Here is a 15,163-nt window from a genome sequence, read left to right as displayed (position 1 = left end):
TTCACACAGGTCTAAGAGCAACAGGACCCTCCTCCCAAAAGCAGGTGAGGCCTCCTCTGTCGTGGAAGTCACAGGAACCTTTCTGCCCATCCTTGTGCAAACTTCTCTTTGTTCGGGGTGGTCCCAGGTTTTCTTGTTTTGTTTTGCTTTATTTAGAGTGAGGGCAGCACAGCCTTTTAAATTAGCAGCCAAGTAGGAAAAAAGTAGAGACATCAGTTCTAAGTACCAAGAAAAACAGGTAGGTGGACAGTTGGCTTCGCCATTAGCTGCATAAAACTGGGTCCACTGCTCGTCGGCCACTTTCACAGAAGTCAGCGGAATGCTCTGCGGCTTGCTGTTTGTAATAATTAGGGTACCATCATCTCACAGGCCCTCGGGCCTGGTGAATGGTTGAAATTTCATGCCTCCAGAGGGTCCTGGTGGGCAAAGTTGCTCTCATGGTGTTGAATGGAGCATGGTGTACAGAAAGCAAGTCATCCGCGTCTGATTCTGCCACGGGTGACACAGTAGAGGCTCTGAGAGCCATAAGCAGAATATGTGCAAAAAACTCTGTGTGGAATCAAAAACTTCTAGTGGCAAGTGCTAGGCAGGAGATCGGGCCTTGACTCTCCCCCAGAGAGAGCGTGGCTGGGGTACACGGGAGAGTCCCAGCACCAGGGTCTTCCAGAGCGAGCCCATTTTGGGGGCAGCCTCCTTTGTTAAAACTGCAGGGAGTAGGGTAGGGGGAACAGTGGAATTATTTAGAACAGTGTCTTGGCTGATGATGATCAAAATTATCTGGGGAGCTTAAAAATATTCCAAGATTACTCAGAATGTCTGGGGCCTGAGAAATTGTTTTGAAAGGCATCTGGGGAAATTGTGCTGTAACATGAGGCTGTTTTTAAGTTACCCGTGAATCGTACTCACTCGCAGAAGTGACCCCACTTACCCCATTTTATTTCAAACATGGAAAACAAGTACAAAGCAAAGGTTGCATCTGAAGAAAATGTCCCAAACCCGGCAGGGTTACAGTAGAACAGAGTTCACACGTGGGAACAGAGCCGTGGCCCAGCCCAAGTCCTTTACCCCCAGGGAGGCCTGGGCCCCTGGTCAGCAAGTCGGCTGCAGTGAGAGCACCTGACCAGGACGCTGAGTGGGCGGGCACGTCTCTATCTGGAGGCTGAACTGTCACCAGGTCGATGGGTGACAACTTAGACCATATGAGGATTAACTTGAGTAGAAAGCAAAATTCAAACTATTTCCTTCAGAGCTTGAGTTTTCCCTAAGTTCACATTTATAAATTAGTCTTCACAGTTAATCCTATTTGGGAACAAGAAATAAATGAACATAGTTCTGGTTTCCTACGCATCATACAGTTAGTTGTACGTTAATTCTTGACTTACATGGTCCATGGACTTCAGTTTTGCGAAGGGGCAGGTGAGTGGCTACCATTTTTGGGATCATCTACAAAATGCTAGGTAACTTGCCTATTTTATTTCCAATTCTGACAGCAAGGCTGAAGGTAGACACTATTAGTCCCATTTTACAGATGAGGAAACTAAGGCTCAGAGAGGCTAAGAGAGGTGCCCAGGGTCATGGTAGGCAGTTGCAGAACCAGAACTTGTACAGAGAACAGCCTGAGGGCATGGTTTATATTTCTATTTTTTGTATCCCGAGCTTCCCACAGAGGAGAACAGACCCTTAACACTGTTAAATGAACTGCCGGCCTTCCAGCAGGCGATGGCGGGAGTGCCCGAGGTGCCCGGGGCAGAGCCGGTGATCAGGAGAGGAGGGCTGGGCCAGGCCGCACAGAACACAGTCGTGGCTCTCGAGAGACCAGGTGCCTTCTGAGACTCTGTGCCAGATGCTGGGCTCTCCTCATCGTCATTGATCAAGTTATAAATGTAGATAAAAAATATTTGGAAAATCTCCACTCTACTTTAAAAAATTATTTCCATTTTATCCTTTTACAACAGAGCAAGCACACAGCTTGATTTTTTTTTGAAAAGATTCTAAGAGCTAAACTGAACTTGCTACTAACCATTTTGAAAGGCTCACTACAAATCACACAGTCTGCAATTCTCCCGGTCTTACAAACCTTGACCTTGACGGGTCACTGAAGGAATCATCCTAGACATTCACATTACAATCCAGATGCGGGGGCTGCTCCGGGGGCTCGCCGAACCACCCACCCTTGGTAACAAGCCAGCTGAGATTGTCCACAGTTTAAAGAAAGGACTTTCGAATGTGACCACCAGTGACCCTGTGACCAGTGCCCCTGCCCCAGCTGCTCTGCACTCAGCATCTGCTGTGAAGCCCGGCCCGCTCTGGGGAACCCGGTGAACCCTCTGGTCTTAGTTGATCTAGGCTACCAGGCGGCCACTTCGGAGAGGAGACTCAGGTGAGGCAGAGTGGAGCGGCTCTGAGCCGGCGCGCTGCGGCCGCGTTCAGGTGCTGGAGGTCCACACGTGCATCTGCTTGGCCACCTGGTGCACGTAGCCGATGTCGGGTCTCTGGTTGGGGTCCGGGTAGATACACATGCTGACCAGTTCCCGTAACTGCAAGGGAGAGGATAACATGTTATCCCTCGGGAGGCTCTGCCCTCCTACCGGAGGGGACGCCTGGCACATGGGTGGCCCACCACGGCCACCGAGGGGAGCCAGCGCCAGTGCTAGACCTGTCTGGCCCCAAGGCCACACTTGGAGACCCTGTGAGTGGCTCTGTCCAAACAACTGTGAACTTCCAACTGCCCACACTGCTCTGTGTGTGTGTGTGTGTGTGTGTGTGTCTGCTGTCAGTCATGCCGACACCCAAATCAGAGGACAGAACTCAAGGCAAGGGCTTATTGATCATAATAAATGCATTAACATGCAGCAGGGCTGCAGTCTGCCCACCCCCTGGCCTCTTTATTGTGCTCATGAAAGACGGAGCTTTTAATTATACAGACACTGAAGGCTGTGCCTGCCTCGGGGTGGGGGAGGGGCGCCTTGAGCCTCTGATCGCCCCGGTTCTTCTGATAGCCAGAGTGCCAATTATTTTAATGGTAATTAAAATAATGACCTTAAAAAGCCTACATCTTAACTTGCATCACTGGGCTCACTGCAATTTTTTCATTTAAATACCTGGTGCTAGAGGGGCCCGGCTGGCCCTGCGGGGTTGGGGGGCTGCAGCAGAGAGAGGGCTGGGCTGGTCCTGAATAAGAGGACTCCTGTGGACTTGGTGGCTGTGCTCAGGGAGTCTGCGGAGGCTGGAGGGGTCAGGCGGGAGCCCTGGGGCTACTGGACGCGCTCCCATGTTTCACACCCGAGGTGTTTCAGGCTGCAAACGAGCTTTCCCAGGGTCGGGCACTGTGAGCTTCTCTGCAACCCATGTGCTGTCTTTTTGGGGTTCTGCTGCTTCATGAACACTGGGAAACCCCTGGCCCGAAAGCTGCGGCTGCGCCCGTGGGCGGCCTGAGCACTCCTGGAGTGGGAGGTTGCGTGTGACCAGACAGTCCATTTAGGAATCTTGCGGAATCTCACAATATTCAGGGGAAGGCCGCAGTAGTGGCCCCTGACAAGTTCATGTACCCAAGGAAAACGGAGGAAGGTAAAGTCATCGTGACTCCCAATTACGCAGCGAGGAGACTACGCAGTTGGCAGTGAGAGCCTGTTTGAAAGCCCGAGAAACAACAATAACGTGTCTTATACCCCGAAGAGGTGACACGTGAACTTCAAAAGTGAGGTGAGCTGAGCAACTCCAGTGCAGAGAAGCCCCTCTCACTTCCTAACACCCGGCCTAGAAATGCTGAACGGAGCTGGTGAAAGCCGGATGCTCTGGGATGTGCGAGGCCACAGAGTTGGAGTGACTGACTTGGGAGAAGGGGGCAGAGGACTTTATGCGGTTTTATTTCATTTCAACTTCTGTCTACAAGGCAGAGATTATGGTTCCCATTTATAGGTGGGAAAGGGCCACAGAGAAGTTCTGATGTGCTCCAAGGTCCAAGTCTAAGCTGCTTCTAAATAACACAGATTTTCAAATTTTAAAAGGTGAGAAAAGAAAAACCAAATGCAACTATGAACTTGGTTAGGAAACTGGACCTGTCCTGCCAACTCTCAGTCCAGGACTGAAGTACTTCCTTCAGGGAGACGCAGAAGAACTCGGTCAAGCCGCTGAGGCTAGAGCCACAACAGAAAGGGCACCAGACGACTCTCCAGGAGTGCGTCCTCCCGACCCTGACCCTCGTCCTCCGGGAGTCTGAGATGCCAGTGAGCGTGGTGTTAAGTGTGGAGGCTGCCAAGAGGGGTCGCTGATGACCCTTTTGGTTGGCCTGCCTGGACACAGCCTGAGGGCCCGCTGGGACACCTGGTCCCTGCAGCCCAAGCCCCTGGTGCAGGAGGGCTGCTCCTTCCAGAGCCTTCGGAACCTCCAGGATTGGGACGGCAGCAAGCTGCACGGGTGGCACCTTAGCCCAGCGGGACCACTGGCTCCCGAAGAAGCGTGGCATCAAGAAACAGGACTGCACAGTGGCTGCGTGCAGGATCTCTGGGTTCCAATCCCGCCTTCGCCACTTGTGAGTTACGTGACCTTGGGCAAGTTACGTTAATCTATCCGTGTCTCAGTTCCCTCGGTAAAACAGGAGGTGGGGAAGGACCCCACGGTAAGTCATAAATGTGAGCTGCTGTCCTGCCACAACAGCCTGTGGTCCGCAGGGTGGGCCCAGGGAGGTCCCGGAGTCCGCCCCACACCCACTAGTGCGGCCCTCGACAGAAGGAGCATGGAGAGTCGGCCCAGCATTTACCCAGAGCCTGGCCCTTTGTTACAGCTGATGGCTCCTTTGGGTGGCACTGGGGTCAGTGTGAGCCCGGTGTAACCCCTCTAGGATTATCCCCTGTTACAGACGAGGAGACCGAGGCTCTGAAGAGTTCAACGACTCGCCCAGACACAGGGAAGAGGGGCCACACCCTTAGCCACGCTGTGTTGTAAACCTGTTGTTTCATCTGCACATCCTATTTACAGGGGTGAAACAGTAGCCCTGCTTTCCAGAAGATGGCACTGAGGGAGGAGATACGCACACGCAGCTGGGACCTGGCACGGTCCCAGAACTGTCTGTGTCCAGAGCCCTCGCACCCAGAGTAAAACGCTGCAAATAAGAGCCCAAGGAGACCAGGCTGTTTGCCGTGGTTTCCTGTCATGGGAACGGAGTGGCAGCCAGCGTGGAGGATGGGGCACCTGGGGTCCTGCCACCTCCTGCCTCCGCGTCTGGTTCCTGTTGTCCCACACGGCACAGAGCCTGCCTCTGGGACCTGCAGCGGCCAGCCTCGTACTCAAGCACCGGCTTGGGAGCCAAATGGGCAGAAGTGTGCCAACGGGGCCTCCCCGGCCAGCTCCTGCTGGTTTCTGGGCCACGTACTGCTGTGGGGGCCCACACTGGTATCCGTGAAACCTCTTTAGTAAAATTAATCTACTTTTCCCCCATACCCCCCCGCCCCTGCGTCACTTTCCCAGAAATCTTCCCTTTTCACCCAGTAAAGAGAACCCAAGTTCCCACCCACAGCCATGGCATTTTGGAAATGGCTCTCTTCTCAAGCCACTGCTAGCCGTAAAGCTTCCCAGGCCTGGTGGCGGCAAACTCACCTTCTCCGAGTAATGTTCTCCAGGGAGAGGCGGGTAGTCACACTGCTCGATCTTCTGGCAGAGGGAGAAGAGGTTCATTTTATCTCCATAGAAGGGGCTCTGGAGAGCTGCCATCTGCGGGGGAAAGGGGGGATAAGAAAAGTGAGTTTGCAGCCTTGAGGTCCAGGGGCAAAAGGGACCCCTCCAGATTGGGGTGATGTCCTCCTCTGGTCCTGATGGGGACTGTCCAGAAGGATCTCTTAAAAACCCTGAGGGAGCTGGGATGCAACACAGCAGCAGTTTCAACTGAACTGAACCTTATCATGCAAGCAAATTCAGTGGCACGAGGCTTCAGTGGTAAAACTTTAAAGGCAACAGGGAAGGGGGAGCTGAATACGGAGGACCAGCCGTGTGCTGTCACACGACCCGCCTCACGCCGCAGCTCTCCAGGACCGATTCTGGTCGCGTGCACACGGCAGATGGGGAAACAGGCCCTGCTCACTGGGATTCGTGCCTGCGCCCAGCAGGCTCGCTCTGGTGCATTGTTCCATTCTGAAGACACCCATGGGAGGATGTCTAAGTAACGCACTGAGGAAATTACCCAAGGACTAACATTTTGGGGGCGGGGGGAGGTGAGGCCTTTCATTTTTGGTTTTCATTCTGGTGTTTTCACTAGCCTGAGGGCCTGGAGTTCGGGGCAGTGGCTGGTGCTCTCTGTAGAAGCCGGCGGCCCCGGATGCGGGGGTCCGGGACTCCATGCCTCGCAGAAGCTCCGGGGTAGAGGGGCAGCAAGCGCCTGGCTCCGGCAGCCGGCCGCAGCCTGCCTGAGTCCCAGCTCTCACTCTTGCTGGGTGTCTGGCCTCCTGTTTCTTAGTCCACAAAATGGGAAAGGCTCTACCTGCAGGGCTCCGGGCAGGCTTGGCCGGCACGGGTGTCCCCAGCCTGATGAGGCCGGGGACACCGGCTCCACCCTGGAGCACTGGGAAGCGAGAGGACTGTGACGGTGGCCCAGCGGGGTCTCCCCCAGTCGGGGAGCTACCAGTCTTCCCCTTTCAGGAGGGTGTCCGGATTCCCCACCTTGTCCCTCACGGCACTACTCGGGGTTCGCGGGAGCTCAGGGCAGCTGCGCCAGGCACAGTGCCCGTCCCCCCCGCCCCCCCCGCTGATGAACCCGTAATGGGATTCAAGTGCTTCTCGTCACTCTGGCTCACTGCTGCCTGCCGCCAGAAGACGCCCAACGCCTCCTGCTAATGAAGTGCCGTCGGGGCTTTGTGCCTGCCTGTCCGCTGGGGAGCCGGGCTGCCAAGGCCACTCTGTGCAGACTCCTCGGCCAGGGGCTCCCCCGCCCCCTGAGGGATCCTCACTTGGCCTCAGGCCCCGAGGGCCGGCCAGCGAGCCCTAGCGCAGGGCGGGGAGAAGGCCGTGGGTGTTGGGTGTGCAGGTGCCCACCGAGCTTTAGGGTCCCAGTCTGACCCCATCCTCTGCTCACCCCCACGGGCAGGTCTGGCCTCCTTCAGGAGGGCCCAGGGGGCTTCCGAGCCCAGGCGATGTTCTTAGGTTTACAAAAGGCCTCTGAGGAGGCAGCCCAGTGCGGCCTGGGGACTTTGTGGTTGCCTCTGACCCAGGCCCAGGGGTCCGCACCTGTGGGTCCAGGTGCCAGGGCCATGCCGAGTGATTTCGGGGGCGTTCGGGGCCAGCCTCACCTCTCCGCCCATGACCAGGGGCTCCGAGGCCCTGGAGGAGGGCTGTGGAACACCCCCTTGCAGGTAAGCTGCAGCGAGGGACCCCTGGGCCGGGAAGGGCATGTGGCGGCCCTGCCCACTGCGGGCCCCGCCAGCCTGACGGGGAGCCCGGCCTACTGCCGAGTGTGCAGAATGGCACCGGCTCGGGTGATGCGGTTCCAGCAGCTGAAATGAGAGCCTCGGTGCGAAGGGCTAATTGGACAGTTTCAAAAGGACATCTGTTGCCACGGTAGAGAGCAGCTGAGGCTCGAGGGCGGTCACTCGGGGTGAGCTGGGTGCCCTCCGAGTCGGGGCTGCATGATTAAGATGGATTTTCCTGGAAAGTGTTTCTGTTCAGAGTAGAAAGAACATTTAAAAACGCTGGTGCCCTAACACAGGCCCTGGTTTCCCGTGTGTGGGACCTGGGTGGGAGACTGGCTAATCCTCTCAACAAGCCGCTGGGATGTGCACAGACCTTGCTGGTGAGGATCCCCAAAGGGCCCCGGAAATTAGGGGGGACGCAAGCCCCTTCAGAGCGTTCCTTCTCCCTTGCGGGACGCTCCCACACCGTCCTCAACGGGGTCAGAAGAGGGCTCCACCGCGGGAGGCTGAGACAGCGGCTTCTCCATCCACAAAGGCAGCGTCTAGGGACAGCAGCGTCGCGCCCGCTGCCGGCTATGCGCCTTCTACCCGGATCAGGGCGCCGGGCTGTGAAGGAACCTCTGGGCCTGCTTGAGGTGCTGGGATTAGAACAATTATCCGAAATGAGGAGATCCTGGCACGGGTGACCAGGAGACCCCCACCCCCACCCCCTCGCTGCCTGGTGGACGTGGCGGTGGACCCGCCGTTCGGGCCGATCCTGGTGGCCGTGTCAGAACACCAAGAGCTGTGGCTCTCAGCGCTGCTCCTCAGATGCGCAACTTGTCCTCTCTGGCGTGATCGGGATGACACAGAGCCAGGCACGTGGGAGACTGTGGCCGCTCGCCCCCCGCCAGCGGGGCTCAGACACACTGGTGTGTGATCTGAGATGTCAGAGGGAGAAGGGGACTCTGACTTCAGAGATGACAGCAAATGCCTTGGACTCCCACCCTGTCAGGACACCCATCTTGTCACCTAGTATCTCCCAAGCACATCCAGGAACGACAGACGCCGATCACCCCGTGGTCCACAGCCCTGGTCCCTCGCGAGCCAAAGGACACCCAGACTCTTCTCTGGGTCCAGCCAGAATTCCAAACAGGGCTCTGTCCCAGGGGCAGCTGGTCCTCAGTCTGGCTCCCCCGCAGCTTTCTTGCCAGCTCTCAGTCCACTGAGGCTGCCGTGAGAAGGTCCCCTGCCGAGGGTCCTGGGGCCGGCACTGGCCCAGCCAATTCCATCAGCTCGGTGCCCGGAGCTGAGCTCGTGTGTACGTGCGCGCTGTGGAGCCCGCCCTGTGGGCCGGCGCCTCCACGGGGCGTGCTGGGGTGCCGGAGCTCCGGCATCTCTGCTGGGGGCTCCTGCCACTGAGGGCGGGTGCTGCTGTCACCTGGGGCTCCTCACAGCCTGGCCTTCCTCTCACAGGGGCTCTGGGCCAAGGCCCACAGGCCCCTTCTCCATGCAGTCATGCCTACCCCCGAGTGGACCCGCTGGGGAGAAGGGGCCTAGCGCCGGCTCGGGAAGGCCCGTGCGTCCAGCCCTGCGTCTGGCCAGGGCCTGGCTCCTGTCCACAGGGTGGGCTCTGACAGGCGGCCTGGGGACCAGTGCTCATCTTGGCCACTTCCTGACTGTGTGACCCTGGGGTACCTCTCCCTAAGCCCGTTTCCTCCCTTATGGCCTCGTGGGACTCTTGTGATTCACCCCAAAGTCTAGGGCAGTGCCGCTCCCCGCTGCTGAGCTGTCGGCCTGTTCCTTTTTCAGGCTGACCTCTTTGAGATGGTCCCAGCAGGCCCCCACGCAGGGGGAGGACGAGCCAGCCGAAATGCTCCGTGACGGCTCCTCACCAGCCTGGGGTCAACATCAGAACCTTCAGGGGAGCTCAGGGGGTCCTCAGCAAACACCTGGCTGCCCAGGCGACAGGGGGTACAGTGGGCTACACAAAGGCCCGCAGGGACGTCTGCATCTTCATCCCGGACGCTGTGAACCTGTTACCTTTGATGGCAAAAGGGGTTCAGCAGATGCGATCCCTCCAAGGAGCCCAGGTGGGAAGGATGTGGGTGCTCCAGGCGAGTCTTACATGTCATCACAAGTGTCCTCGTAAGGGGGAGGACGAGAAGGTGAGTTGCCAGACGGGGACAAGGAGGGGGTCACGAGCCAAGGAGTGCAGGTAATCTCTCTATTTTCCACGGAAGAGACAAGGAAGCGGATTCTCCGTAGAATCTGTGGAAGCAACTGGCCCCGCCAGTACCTCGCCTTTTGTCCACTGAAGTGGCTTTTGGACTTCTGGCCCTCAGAACGGCAAATGAGCAATTTTATAAGTTGTATGAAGCCATCAGCTTGGTGGTAATCTGTTACAGCAGCCGGAGAAAACCAAAACAGGAGGCTCCGGAGACGTCCGGCCCAGGCTGGGGTCGGGGAAGGCCAGGGCCACGCTCCGTCCCTTCAGGTCACCCTGGCTCAGGTGGCCTCCCCCTGGGCCACGCTCACTCTGCAGACGGGGCCCGGAGGGGGTGTGCGGGTGTGGCGTCCCCGCCACGGCTCTGCAGGCTGGCGCTGCTGGAACACGCCACAGGCCGGGGAACGGGAGCGCCAGCCGTGTCTGCGGGAGGCTTTCTCCCAATTACCGAGCCCGGGCCCAGATGCATCTCCCTCCCTGTCTGCCGGGGAAACATCCGCTCCCCGCAGGGCTCGGGAGTGGGGAGAGGGGTGACAGCCCGCAGCAGAGCCCCTGGGGCCTGACATCCTCCCGGCCCTCGCAAACCCTCTTCTGTGGGAGGCCCCGGGCCCTCGGGTGGAGATCCGGGCCCAGTGCCCCTGAGGACGACCAGGCCCGAAGGATTTGACGGATTTCCCTGACTTCCCACTGCCCAGACGTCCCTCCCCGGTTGCGAGCCGCAGGGTCCCACACGCTGCCAACAAATTAATGAGCTCGGCTGGCCCAGGGCCTGAAGCTGGGGAGCCTGGTCAGACGTTGTTCAGGGGCGGCAGAGGAGACGAGACGCCGAGGACCGCCTCCCGGGACCCCAGGCTCAGGCGGGGCCTGGCTGGGGAGCGAGCAGCTCTGTGCCAAAGGCTTGGCACGAGCACGGGGAGTCAGCTGCCGCCCCCTGGCCGCCGGGAGAAGGCCACCGCTGCCCGTCACAGCCAGGACTCACACCCTGCTCGCCCGAGTGTCTGTTTATGTTCAGAGACCCTCAGGGTTCCCCAAAGCAGGAAGCAGCTTCCGGAAATCCCAAACCCAGAACGGAAAAAGGAGAGGAACCAACCCTGGCCCGGACACAAGATCCGTGAAGCCTGGAGGACAGAGCCGAGTCCTCCCCGGGCACAGAGGCCGAGCTGCACTTCAGGTTCCCGCTGGCCAGAGCAGAAAGGGGAAGGCGGCCGGGTGCGGGGTCCTCGCCGCCGGAGGCAGGGGGCAGGTGCCGGCCATGTGGCTGGTGCGGGGTCAGCGAGGCTGAGGCATGGACCCCCGCCTGCCACTGCTGGGGGCCTCCTCTGAGCCAGCCTCCCTTCGTGTGCACTGCCGCCAGGGAAGCTCCCAGAGCGAGATGCTGACTGGCCCCCCAGGGCCTCTAGGAAGCGAGAAGAGCAGAGCTTTGAACTCAGGTCCCTCCCACCCAAGTGGCCCACACCAGGGCCCTGCACGCGCTCACCTGAATTACCGCCACGAGTTAGGGGCCTGCACGCGCACACGCACGCGCACACTGGGATTCACACTCGCACACCCTGGAGCCCTGCCACACCGAGGGCATCTGCTTGGTCCTGGGAGTCCCCGAGCAGCAGGACCTAACCCTGCGGACTGACGCCGTGGACGATGCCCGGGCGGCAGGCGATGGAAGCCGCTCCTCAGACCCCAGGCTGGGCAGAGGGGCAGGGCTGCTGATGCTGGTGCACGGAGCCTGCGGAGGGCTGGGCTGGCCTATGACCTGGGCTTGGCCTTGTCACTGGCCTTCGCAGGCCCGGTGGCCACGGTGTTCACCTGGACTTGGAGAGACGGCTGGACAGACCCGGAACTCGTGATTCATCTTGGGTGACACACCCTAGGACCAGAGGTTCTGTGTGACGCTGAAGGTTTGCTTACCGGGTTTTAATTCCTCCTCAGCAAAACCAAATCAAACCGGCCCTCTGGGGCTATTAGGGACGTGCAGGCATGTGGGACACCGGCTACATGCCTTTCTTTCCTGTCATCCTTGCTGACGACTGTGCTGACTTTCATCTCTTTTCTCTTGTTGCCAAAGATGCTGATTTCCCTCCTGATTGCTTCCCACACCCGCGGTCCTTCCCTAGCTCACCGCCTGCCCACAGCCGCTCCAGACCCCCGAGCCCCGCACCAGCCGGACTGTGCACAGAGACCGAGATGGGGGAAGGACATGCAACTCAGCCCTCCTCCACCCGAGGGCCAGGAACCACCCCGCATGCTCCAACCAGCCGGGCACCACCTCAGCCTGGCTGCTCCTGTTCGGGGGCCATTCAAAGAATTCCTCCCACAGCAGATGCCCTGCAGGGTCCTAGAAAGCAGGTTTGTGCCCCATCTCTGTCAGGGACCAAGTCACTTCAAGATGACAGTGTGGGTCACAATGACACGCTGCTGGCAGGGTGTGTGTGTGTCCCAGGCACAGACGCCCCCTGCTTCCTCTGTAACCACTGGGCCAGTTCTTTAAAATGAAACGTCAGCTCTTACAACAGAGACATCATGAACTTTAAACCTTGGGAAGGGACCTGTTCCGACCTCAGAGTCTCACTCAGTAACGCAGGGACAGGTGGGCCGACTGCCAAAGACTCCGGCCACAGGAGCCACCACACGCCCTACACGGACCAGCAGTGGACAACGTATTCCTTCAGCTTATACCTGAGCACCACGTGCTCCAGGCCCAGAGTCCACAGTCCCAAGGAAGCAAAAAAGCCAGTCTCTGTGACCCCCAAACACCTCCGGGTGCCCCTTCGGCACTATCTTGAGCGTCACTGGCCTGGCAGTCACGGGCCACGTCAGCTTGATAACAAGCCTCTTTAGCTTATTCACTCCCAACCAGACCCCACACATGCTCAAATTCGCTCTGGGGAAAGCAGACAAACTATCAAGGTTCCAATTTTGAAAGCCAACTGTGCTCCTTGGAGGATTTTTCAAAGCCTTTCCAGTCTGTTCTTTCATTTATCCATACCGGGGCCGTGCAGGGTGGGGACTAGGCCCATTTTACAGATGGGGAGGCGGGCTCAGCAAGTAGACAGAATCCCAGAGCTGCCCAGCTCTACATGGTCCAGCCCAGGATGCTGGAGGCTGTGGCCGCCAGCTCGGAGGTACTGCAGGGCTCAGGCCTCCCTCCCTCCCCTGGGGGCTTGCAACACCATCCTGGCTTCGGGATGGCCTGTGCTCCCAGACCTCTGGGGTGGCTGGTCACAACGTGTTCATGTCATCTCCTGTCTGAGCCTGCCAAGACTCAGAAATATTCCCGTGCCTCCATCCAGAATGGCCGCCAGATCTGAAAATGGCCATGCGGTGGCTCCATTTCACGGCTCAGGGGAGGGGACAGTGGTCTTTAGTGAGGCCCGTGTTGCTGAGCCTGGGAGAGCGTGGACGCCCTCTGTGAGGAGCGTGTTGGGAGCACAGGCCAGAGCTGACCCCTTCTGTCCCCAGGGCCCTGTGTGAGACCTGATGCACGGGTGAATGACCGACAGTGGATGAGTGCATCCTGGTTACTATGGGAACTGGGGCAGCCTGTGCCCCCTCTGTCACCCAGGCAGACATGGGACCCTGTTTCTCACTGCAGCTGCCCAAGGGTGATACGGGCCCCCGTCTGTCACCAGCCATGCCTCTAACAAACTCCTCCAGCCTGACATTAATCAGGCAGATGTTGGGCCGAGTGGGGTGAAGGCTAGGACCCAGATGGACCCCATGCCAGAGGAGGATAAATGTCACCCAGCCCTGCGGTCCCACCTCGAGCTGGTGGGGTGAGCCCTGCCCGGGCCAGGCCCCTGCCACGCACCCCCCACCGAAAGCCCAGAGACACTCACCTCATACAGTAGGCAGCCCAGAGACCAGATGTCAGACTTGAAGTTGTAGCCGTTCTCGTGGATCCTCTCCGGCGACATGTAGTAAGGTGTCCCCACTGAAACACAGGAAGGGAGTGGGTGGGCGCTTCCGCTCTGTGCAGGGAAGGATGTGAGGGGCGTTGGGGAGACTGGGCCTCGGGCTCCCTCTCCTCCTGGCCCCGCCTCCGTCAGATGAGAGGGCTGGGCCTGACTGGCTTCCATGCTGGGTAGGGCACGAAAAGCCCCTGGAGACCCGACACTCAGTCTGGGGGCTGGGCAGCTGGGGTTAGGTGTTTCTGCCAAGCGTCCAGGGGACTGGGATGCGGGATCCGGCTCTGGGACACGATTGGTCAACTGTCCTTTCAGGCGAGTGCTTAACTCCTGGAAGAGCCCCGATAAGGCTCTCCACAGTGGGGGAAAAACCAACCCGTTAACGCCGACCAGAGAGCATCACACGTGTTCACACGTTCTTGTTCCTGCAGTGAGGCACACCCACTTTACAGATGGGGAAATGGAGGCTCAGGAAAGCGGCAGGACTGAGGTTCAAACCCAGATTTCTGGGCTCTAGAGAGCGAGCTCTTGGCTGCCACCGATCGGCAGGTCCAGACTGGGGTTGGCCAAGACTTCTTATATCAAACCAAGGACAGAAAAGATAGTGACCATAAATGAAAAGACTGATAAATGGGGACTTCATTAAAATTAGGAACTTCAGTTCCCCTGCAAGACTGTTCAGAGAATTGAGAAGCAAGCCACAGGCTGGGAGAAAACAGGATACATATACCCAACAGTGACCCCGTATGCAGAATATATTTTAAAACTTTTATAAATCACTAAGTAAAAGACAAACCACCACCACCACCCTCAAATTTGCAGGAGACTTAACAGGGCACTTCACAAAAGAGGATACCCCAAGTGGCTGGGAAGCACATGAAACGACCTTCTTCTCGTAAGTCATCAGGGCAATGCAAATTAAAAGCCTCATCAGTTACCACTGCCCACCTGAATAGTTAAAGTTAAAAAGTCTGCTATAAATCAACTTAGTGATGTGTGGAGAAACTGGACCCCTCGTGTGTTGCTGATAGGGACAAAAAATGGTACCCCTACCTTGGAGAACCATCTACCCCAGCATCTATTACAGCTGAAAATACCACCAACACCATAACCTGGCAAGTCTGCACCCAGGGAAATGGCCAAGAAAAACGAGTGCTTCTGTCCATCAAGAGACATGACCAAGAATGTGCAAAGTGGCTTTACTCCTAATAGCCAGAAATTGGAAACAAACGCCAATCAACAGAAGAATGGATAAATTGATAGCGTGGCCTACTCACACAATGGAATAGTACGCAGCAACAAACAAGAACGAACCTCAGGTACACATCCCCAAAGGAATCAAAGTCACAGACAGGAGTCTGAGTGAAAGCCAGGCCCAGAAGAGCACACACTACCCGAACGCATTTTTATCAAGAACGGGACATGTATGGATGTCACATCTCAGTTAAAAAGCAGAGGGGCACGTCTGCGGTGATCTGGAACCGTACAGAGAGAAGAGGATTTCCTGAGAGGGGGAGAGCTCGCTGTCCCCAGAGGCACGCACACTGCAGCAGAGGGGCTGCTTTGGCCGGGCTGAGGAGGGGCTCAGAGTCTGGTTTGTAACCAGATCTGTGGTCTGATTGGAGGACGATTGTTCTGGATACTTCGAGATCAGACCT

At 57.8% G+C, this 15,163-nt stretch overlaps 1 protein-coding gene across 2 annotated transcripts in view; it reads right to left on the bottom strand.

Moving 5' to 3' along the window:
* Window positions 1-915: 915 nt before the first annotated feature.
* Window positions 916-15,163, bottom strand: part of NEK6 (NIMA related kinase 6) — an 81,460-nt gene continuing 67,212 nt past the window's right edge. For both annotated transcript variants that reach the window (XM_082695594.1, XM_082695595.1), the window contains exons 8-10: window positions 13,437-13,531; window positions 5,596-5,709; window positions 916-2,537 (exon numbers count right to left, since the gene is read on the bottom strand). In XM_082695594.1, the coding sequence (XP_082551720.1) occupies window positions 2,427-2,537; window positions 5,596-5,709; window positions 13,437-13,531 (320 nt within the window). In that variant the 3' untranslated portion in view covers window positions 916-2,426. The remainder of the gene's footprint in view (window positions 2,538-5,595; window positions 5,710-13,436; window positions 13,532-15,163) is intronic.

The sequence above is a fragment of the Mustela nivalis genome (genome assembly GCF_964662115.1).
Source record: "Mustela nivalis genome assembly, chromosome: 13".
NCBI classification, from domain to species: Eukaryota; Metazoa; Chordata; class Mammalia; order Carnivora; family Mustelidae; genus Mustela; species Mustela nivalis.
Note: the sequence above shows the minus strand (reverse complement) of the source record. Positions and strands in the feature narration are given on the sequence as shown.